Raw genomic sequence first — 8,504 nt, 5'->3', positions numbered from 1 at the left:
TAGAAGTCTAGTAACTTCTACCATTTGAGGGGATTTCTCCTCAAATACGTGGGGACCTCTTCCCTCAACGTCTTCCGAGTGTGATTGCGCTATCACAGTCGGGTCCACTACGGTCGACTCTCTACTCGACCTTGGATCATCGTGTTGTCCTTTCTGGGCAACCGGTATACTCCTTGAATGTCGCCCACTAAGCGTACATTCATGTCTCAATCCACTCGACCTTTTCGAGTGGTGGACCTTCGGCGCTGCCTGTGCATTAACACAGCCGCCGGCAGCTGACTCCACATTGTGATTGGTAATCACACTGTGATCTTGTGCAGTTGTACTAACGACCGTACCACAAGTGAGGCCATCGCACTCACTCGTAGTACATCCACACGCTTGTGGACGCTCCAAGACGTTCATCAGATGGCCATCTGATGAACAAGTGGCAGGCATCTTTACGGATCGATGCTGCCAGCTGATTCTTGGCTCATATTTTCTGAGCCAAGGTAAACCTAGGATGACATCAAATTTGACATCCAAATCCAGTACGATGAAATAATCATCGTACTGTAGATCTTTTAACGTGTAGTGAACTTTCACAACGCGTTTAATTACTGTTATCAATGCGCCTGTCGCTAGGCGCATCGTCATTTTAGCCCTAGTGGACTTCGGGGCGTCGACTAACTTTATTCGTCGCCAGTTGCTCAGGGGTCGTGCGCTCAAAAATGTTCAGCGCGACATCCCTCTAAGCATCCCTCCAACGAGGAGGGATGTCGCGCTCAACATATTTGAGCCTACGACCCCTTAACAATTGGCGACGAATAAAGTTAGTCGACGCCCCACAGTCCACTAGGGCTCTAAGTGACATATCATTTATCACTTTTAACTTCAACGTGATGAGGGACCTCATCACCAGGTGCAGAGACACATAATGATTGTGTGCCTGGAGCAACTTTTGTCAAGGGATTTGAAAATTCTTTTGAGGTTGCTGGATCAGTAGGGCGTTGCGTACCTACTGACCCAGTCCGTTTTTTGGCGGTCCGCCTCGCTGTTGCAATTTCGCAACAACGTCGGACCCGCGACCGTCGCCCTTTTAGCAATTCGGTCCGTAATTACGTTCGGTACCTTTCGGTGCTGGACGTGGGGCACTACACTCATGAGCGTAGTTTCCTAATTTTTTGGAAGCGATGGCATTTCTGCCATCGCTTATTTTTCGAAACGCGAGGTCTCTCGCTTTCGACATATTGGAGGTCCATAGCTTCTGAACCTCCAAGCTCGTGTCGTCTTGGAGGATGATATGATGACGAACTAGCTTGAGCCTGTCTCAAGCTAAAGTCCTTCTGTTCCGCAACGGATATTGCTTCTTAAGCGTATCCAATTTCAAGCGGAACAGGTGGGTCTTCACGGGACCATCCGTAAGACCTCGCATGAACACCGTAATCAATTTGTGTTCATGAACTGGGTTGTTTGTGATACAACTCGCTAAGCGTCGTATGTGGTGGGCATAAGCGTGAACATCACGCTTGTGAATTTCAGAAGCTCTGATCGAGCTCTGAACTCAGCCCTATAGGCGGTTCAAACGTCTGTTTGAGCCGGGCTTTAAAAGCCTCAAGCAACCCAAAGACATACGGGCTTGAGTTTCAGAAGCTTACGGGCTTGAGTTTCAGAAGCTTACGGGCTTGCTCTGATCGAGCCCTGAACTCAGCCCTATAGGCGGTTCAAACGTCTGTTTGAGCCGGGCTTTAAAAGCCTCAAGCAACCCAAAGACATACGGCGCGCAACAAAAGGCCTAGTACTCAAATTTAGCACGACGTGCCAAATTTGACTGAGCAAATGCAACATGCATTTGCTCGTCGACGATGTGACGAGCTCTTATGGCATCGTCCGACTCGACGAACCATCTTAAGAAGGAGTCTTCTTCGACCCCCCTATACTTAGAGGTGTCAATCTTTATGGCTACGGGACGACGCGTGTGCGTCATCCCAGGTACAGGGGTCTTTTTCTGTAGAAACCTCAACAGTTCTTCCTGTTGTGAGTCTTGCTGATTAAGCAAGGCTTTTTTTCTCCTTTGCCTCGTCAAGTTCAGCTGTATGAACTTGGCGATGGCTGAATGGAGGGCATCTCTGTCCAAACTGGACAGCATGGCCAAGATGGCATCATTCCCTACGGTCGAATTCATTCGTTTGACCGTACTTCTTTCTATGTCACTTAGAAAGGAGTAGCTATCGCGCGAAACGTGTTTCTAACATGTCCATGTTAGATGATAGGACTGTGGTCCTTGAACGAACTAAAAAGTGCTACCAGGTGTAACGGGGCACTGCCGACTTGTACAAGTCCACTTCGCACTGCTTCAGTGCGAGTGGTGCCTCACGTCACATCACGTACACTAGTACATGCAGAGGAAGACTCTCCTTGAAACACTTGCTTTAAAGAGGGTTAAAAGTAAACTGTATTTGATATAACTAAGTTATTTTGCTTCTATCTATTTAATACTAACTTATTTTATTATATTATCAACTTATACAAAACATGTAATAAAGTCGTATCTGTCTCTTTGCGCCGTCTCGATCTGACTGGACGCGGAGCAAGTAGATATAATGGCCTTTGGTAACCAATGGATAAGCTTTCCGAATATTACTACGTAAAGTAACTTTATTTACCTTTTAGAAAATATTTTAATTAACAACCTTTAAGTGTTAACTTCACGTAATTACACACCCCGTTACATCATCCTTCCAATGTGAATACACCTATGTGCATCACATACACAAGGGTGGGTCACTTTGTCCCACTACACCCAAGTACTTCACATGAAGTAATTGACCATCCCGTTATGTACACAACGTGTACTAAATAGGCAGGTGAACATTAGCCCGTTACACCGTTACACTTTGATGTAAAGAACTTGTTGCTTTGTAGACATATCTCGCAACAATCCGATAAAGCTATATTATCCTCAAAAAATAATCGCCAACTCTTTATGATCTGGCAAGTTTATAGTCGGGAAATGCCTGAATTTGTTTAATTTCAGCATAGCATTTCGTACTTTGGGTGGTTAACTTCCCTTCAATCAGCGTCCAATAATTACACGGGCAACAAACGCAGAAGCCGTACAATGGACTCCTGGGGTATGTTCATGTGATACATTTGCTGCGCACCACTAAATTAGCAGCGGTTTCCTCGACTTCTGGCATGCAGTGATGCACTTTCATTATCGTTTTCGCTAATATGACCGACGTACTGTGCAGATGATGATGAGTTTGAAGTGCCGACGGTGACGGGTTCACCAAAAAACGTGACCAATTGGGATGACGAGGAAGAGGAAGAGGAGCTTGTCTTGGCAGAGAAGGAAGAGATTGCTGCTTTGAAAGGTCCGCGTAAGCCTAAACAGCTAAAGAAATTGAAGCTAAAGGAGAACCAAGAGAAGCAAAAGATGGAAATTGCCCTTACCAAGGCACGACTTGCCGCCCAGGCTGACGAAACTGATGAGCAGCGTCGCGCCCGAGAGAAAGCCTCTATCGAAGACGCGGATTTTGAGATGGCAATCGATGCCTTTGGTGGCGCTCCGTCAAAGCAGGCGGTCGATGCTGGCCGCGATTCTAATGCTGTTGGAAGCACAGAGGACGCCATCTTGGGGATGCGTCTGCTGTCGCTTGCAGACCACGAGCAATTGGGTGATTTTGTCGCATCTCGGTTGGCCACATCTAATTCCAAGTACGCGCTTGAGTGCATAAAAGTTATTATGACGAAAGCATCCGTGAATTTGACGGTCGATGACATAAAAGAAATTACAACCATTATCAACATCATCAAGAACGAAAAAATAGCGGCTGCAAAGCCTAAGGGAAAGAAAAAGAAGCAATTGGGAAAGCAGGGTTATGCTAAGGTTGAGCGCACTGTCGGCAACGGCGGTGCTGGTGGTAAAGCATACACTGGGTATGAAGACACTTATGACGACTATGACGACTTCATGTAAGCTCACTTCGACTAATAGGATTGAAAATCGTCCTCTAAGGTTGGTTAAAAGTATTTTGTGACGTATATCGTGTTGAGTTAGAATTAAGGAAACGTAAACATTCTCAGATATTAGACTTGTTTAGTATCGGACGAGCTTTACCACGGGAAAGCCGTTAGATTGTAAATTGCAATCCCCTTAGCGCACAGACGATCGAGGATACCCCTATGCATTGTCTACAAATAATTGGCCAAATTGGACTGCATATAATGGCGCTCCATAACCAATCGCAGGGTGTATCGCTTAAATATTGGTACTGATGGTACAATATTCAAGACATCCGCACCATCGCACCTCGCGACCAAGTCTATCAGCAAGAACGTCTAATAAAGTCAAGTTGTGCTGCAAAGAATATACGCAGAAGCCTGGCCGTTGCGTGGAATTTCGCACTTATCGGACTCACGCTAGCTACAACATATAAAGAAACCATTGGGCGGGGAGCGTCAGATTGGTTGAGAGGTCTCGCGTCGACTCCGCGAAAAGAATAAAGATATAAAGAAAGAGCCGAATAATCAATAATCATAATCTTTCCCGTATCGATCGGCTAGCCGCGCCTGGGGCAAGTTGCACTAAAAAAAGCTGTTCGTAAAAATTTTACGCAATTGAATATTCTTCTGCTGAATCTATGCTCTTGATGTTAATGGCAGGCCTCGGTAGACGCGCAACGTCGCTTACAAGTCATAGTCTGCCTTTCAATTGCAATCTTGGCGAAATGAAGTACCCTTAAAAGACAATAAAAGCCTCGGCGACTTTTTCTCGCGTCGACTGAAAGACGGCGCTCGTCCGATCGACCCGAATCCTTATCATATTGTAAGCCCAGTCGAAGGAAAGTTGCTCTCTTCTGGGTATGTTAAAGACTCGACTGTTCCTATACTTAAGCAAATAAAGGGCTCGTTCTACCAACTTGATGAACTTCTTGGTAGCATCCCCTCATTTTCACTGAACAGACGTCTGGCAAAAAGATATACTACTGTGTAGTAGGTGATTACCATCGGGTCTACTCAACGGTGGACTGGCAAATTGAGACGCGCCGCCACTTTCCTGGCCTCCTCTATCCTGTGAATGCTAGAGCAATCGTCGATTCCTAATCTGTATTTAGTTAATGAGCGCGTTGTATTTTCAGGTGAATGGGAACACGTTACTTTTCCCTCACAGCTATCGGCGCCTCGAACGTGGGATCGATTCTAATCACTAAGGAGCCTGAATTTCGTACGAACGTGGCCGCACAAAGATGCGCTTTTCGGTCAGTGCCTTACAAAGAATCACAGTGACAATGGACACGACGCGTGGCGAGGAGCTACCCGATTCATTTAACGAAGCAAAGTTCCAGGGTTTTATGCATGCAGTTTCTGATAAGAGCAAAAACGACAGTGCTTTAACCTTTGGCCAAATTGTAACGACAGGGAAATGAGACTTTGCCTCTAAGTATTTACGTAAGGCTAAGCAGATCAGGATAATCGAAGTCAGCGAAATATGGAATAGGTAGAGATCGAAATCAGACAGATGAAGAGTGCGATGCACATCATTGCATCCACTGCATCGATATGATTTAGTCTTGTGCTACATGAGCGTAACTGCACCATATAGTAAGGTTTTACATACTTTGTATAAATTGAGTGCTTGTGGACGTCTATTGACGAGACACATGAACAGCGTCGCGCACAGCCTGGAAAAATTCTGCATCATAAACTTAAAGATTTGTACGGACAGTTGAAGGCAGTTTGTCAAAGCAGCGCATGACCGGTGTAATAGGGCACACATCGGTTGGAGAACCGTTGTTGTGGTACATTTACTTTATGGCTAAAATACCCCTTGTTCCTTTTCAAAAATCTTTAATTACTTAAATCCCATTTATTATACAAATGTGATCCTACCTAAAAATGCAATATCTGTACTACCTGGAGGTACTACGAAGTTGTTGCCGCGTTTCATTGGGCCCTTTACGGTGGTAGAAGAGGTTGGAGACCTAAATTATAGGCTCACCCTTCCCCCGTATATGAAGACGCACCCCGTATTTTACGTGGGTCGTCTGAAACGGTATGTAGACCCAAATGAGGTCACATANCTGCTTTGAAAGGTCCGCGTAAGCCTAAACAGCTAAAGAAATTGAAGCTAAAGGAGAACCAAGAGAAGCAAAAGATGGAAATTGCCCTTACCAAGGCACGACTTGCCGCCCAGGCTGACGAAACTGATGAGCAGCGTCGCGCCCGAGAGAAAGCCTCTATCGAAGACGCGGATTTTGAGATGGCAATCGATGCCTTTGGTGGCGCTCCGTCAAAGCAGGCGGTCGATGCTGGCCGCGATTCTAATGCTGTTGGAAGCACAGAGGACGCCATCTTGGGGATGCGTCTGCTGTCGCTTGCAGACCACGAGCAATTGGGTGATTTTGTCGCATCTCGGTTGGCCACATCTAATTCCAAGTACGCGCTTGAGTGCATAAAAGTTATTATGACGAAAGCATCCGTGAATTTGACGGTCGATGACATAAAAGAAATTACAACCATTATCAACATCATCAAGAACGAAAAAATAGCGGCTGCAAAGCCTAAGGGAAAGAAAAAGAAGCAATTGGGAAAGCAGGGTTATGCTAAGGTTGAGCGCACTGTCGGCAACGGCGGTGCTGGTGGTAAAGCATACACTGGGTATGAAGACACTTATGACGACTATGACGACTTCATGTAAGCTCACTTCGACTAATAGGATTGAAAATCGTCCTCTAAGGTTGGTTAAAAGTATTTTGTGACGTATATCGTGTTGAGTTAGAATTAAGGAAACGTAAACATTCTCAGATATTAGACTTGTTTAGTATCGGACGAGCTTTACCACGGGAAAGCCGTTAGATTGTAAATTGCAATCCCCTTAGCGCACAGACGATCGAGGATACCCCTATGCATTGTCTACAAATAATTGGCCAAATTGAACTGCATATAATGGCGCTCCATAACCAATCGCAGGGTGTATCGCTTAAATATTGGTACTGATGGTACAATATTCAAGACATCCGCACCATCGCACCTCGCGACCAAGTCTATCAGCAAGAACGTCTAATAAAGTCAAGTTGTGCTGCAAAGAATATACGCAGAAGCCTGGCCGTTGCGTGGAATTTCGCACTTATCGGACTCACGCTAGCTACAACATATAAAGAAACCATTGGGCGGGGAGCGTCAGATTGGTTGAGAGGTCTCGCGTCGACTCCGCGAAAAGAATAAAGATATAAAGAAAGAGCCGAATAATCAATAATCATAATCTTTCCCGTATCGATCGGCTAGCCGCGCCTGGGGCAAGTTGCACTAAAAAAAGCTGTTCGTAAAAATTTTACGCAATTGAATATTCTTCTGCTGAATCTATGCTCTTGATGTTAATGGCAGGCCTCGGTAGACGCGCAACGTCGCTTACAAGTCATAGTCTGCCTTTCAATTGCAATCTTGGCGAAATGAAGTACCCTTAAAAGACAATAAAAGCCTCGGCGACTTTTTCTCGCGTCGACTGAAAGACGGCGCTCGTCCGATCGACCCGAATCCTTATCATATTGTAAGCCCAGTCGAAGGAAAGTTGCTCTCTTCTGGGTATGTTAAAGACTCGACTGTTCCTATACTTAAGCAAATAAAGGGCTCGTTCTACCAACTTGATGAACTTCTTGGTAGCATCCCCTCATTTTCACTGAACAGACGTCTGGCAAAAAGATATACTACTGTGTAGTAGGTGATTACCATCGGGTCTACTCAACGGTGGACTGGCAAATTGAGACGCGCCGCCACTTTCCTGGCCTCCTCTATCCTGTGAATGCTAGAGCAATCGTCGATTCCTAATCTGTATTTAGTTAATGAGCGCGTTGTATTTTCAGGTGAATGGGAACACGTTACTTTTCCCTCACAGCTATCGGCGCCTCGAACGTGGGATCGATTCTAATCACTAAGGAGCCTGAATTTCGTACGAACGTGGCCGCACAAAGATGCGCTTTTCGGTCAGTGCCTTACAAAGAATCACAGTGACAATGGACACGACGCGTGGCGAGGAGCTACCCGATTCATTTAACGAAGCAAAGTTCCAGGGTTTTATGCATGCAGTTTCTGATAAGAGCAAAAACGACAGTGCTTTAACCTTTGGCCAAATTGTAACGACAGGGAAATGAGACTTTGCCTCTAAGTATTTACGTAAGGCTAAGCAGATCAGGATAATCGAAGTCAGCGAAATATGGAATAGGTAGAGATCGAAATCAGACAGATGAAGAGTGCGATGCACATCATTGCATCCACTGCATCGATATGATTTAGTCTTGTGCTACATGAGCGTAACTGCACCATATAGTAAGGTTTTACATACTTTGTATAAATTGAGTGCTTGTGGACGTCTATTGACGAGACACATGAACAGCGTCGCGCACAGCCTGGAAAAATTCTGCATCATAAACTTAAAGATTTGTACGGACAGTTGAAGGCAGTTTGTCAAAGCAGCGCATGACCGGTGTAATAGGGCACACATCGGTTGGAGAACCGTTGTTGTG

At 45.4% G+C, this 8,504-nt stretch overlaps 5 protein-coding genes across 5 annotated transcripts; all 5 read left to right on the top strand.

Annotated features, from left to right (window-relative positions):
- Nucleotides 1–3,100: 3,100 nt before the first annotated feature.
- CCR75_009327 (uncharacterized protein) lies at nt 3,101–3,961 on the top strand (the record flags this gene model as incomplete). Its single annotated transcript, XM_067967368.1, has 2 exons — nt 3,101–3,113; nt 3,234–3,961. The coding sequence occupies 2 exons, from the start codon at nt 3,101–3,103 to the stop codon at nt 3,959–3,961; spliced, it is 741 nt and encodes a 246-aa protein (XP_067823428.1).
- Nucleotides 3,962–5,231: 1,270 nt separating this feature from the next.
- On the top strand, nt 5,232–5,411 carry CCR75_009326 (uncharacterized protein; the record flags this gene model as incomplete). The annotated part of the gene is made up of 1 exon (XM_067967367.1): nt 5,232–5,411. The coding sequence occupies one exon, from the start codon at nt 5,232–5,234 to the stop codon at nt 5,409–5,411; it is 180 nt and encodes a 59-aa protein (XP_067823429.1).
- A 728-nt stretch (nt 5,412–6,139) lies between these two features.
- Nucleotides 6,140–6,682, top strand: CCR75_009325 (uncharacterized protein; the record flags this gene model as incomplete). The annotated part of the gene is made up of 1 exon (XM_067967366.1): nt 6,140–6,682. The coding sequence occupies one exon, from the start codon at nt 6,140–6,142 to the stop codon at nt 6,680–6,682; it is 543 nt and encodes a 180-aa protein (XP_067823426.1).
- A 664-nt stretch (nt 6,683–7,346) lies between these two features.
- On the top strand, nt 7,347–7,916 carry CCR75_009324 (uncharacterized protein; the record flags this gene model as incomplete). The annotated part of the gene is made up of 4 exons (XM_067967365.1): nt 7,347–7,404; nt 7,440–7,640; nt 7,703–7,779; nt 7,821–7,916. The coding sequence occupies 4 exons, from the start codon at nt 7,347–7,349 to the stop codon at nt 7,914–7,916; spliced, it is 432 nt and encodes a 143-aa protein (XP_067823427.1).
- Nucleotides 7,917–7,952: 36 nt separating this feature from the next.
- On the top strand, nt 7,953–8,132 carry CCR75_009323 (uncharacterized protein; the record flags this gene model as incomplete). Its single annotated transcript, XM_067967364.1, has 1 exon — nt 7,953–8,132. The coding sequence occupies one exon, from the start codon at nt 7,953–7,955 to the stop codon at nt 8,130–8,132; it is 180 nt and encodes a 59-aa protein (XP_067823430.1).
- Nucleotides 8,133–8,504: the final 372 nt, after the last annotated feature.

Source organism: Bremia lactucae, linkage group LG8 (genome assembly GCF_004359215.1).
Source record: "Bremia lactucae strain SF5 linkage group LG8, whole genome shotgun sequence".
In the NCBI taxonomy this organism is placed as follows: domain Eukaryota; phylum Oomycota; class Peronosporomycetes; order Peronosporales; family Peronosporaceae; genus Bremia; species Bremia lactucae.
This window is presented reverse-complemented; position numbering and strand designations above follow the sequence as displayed.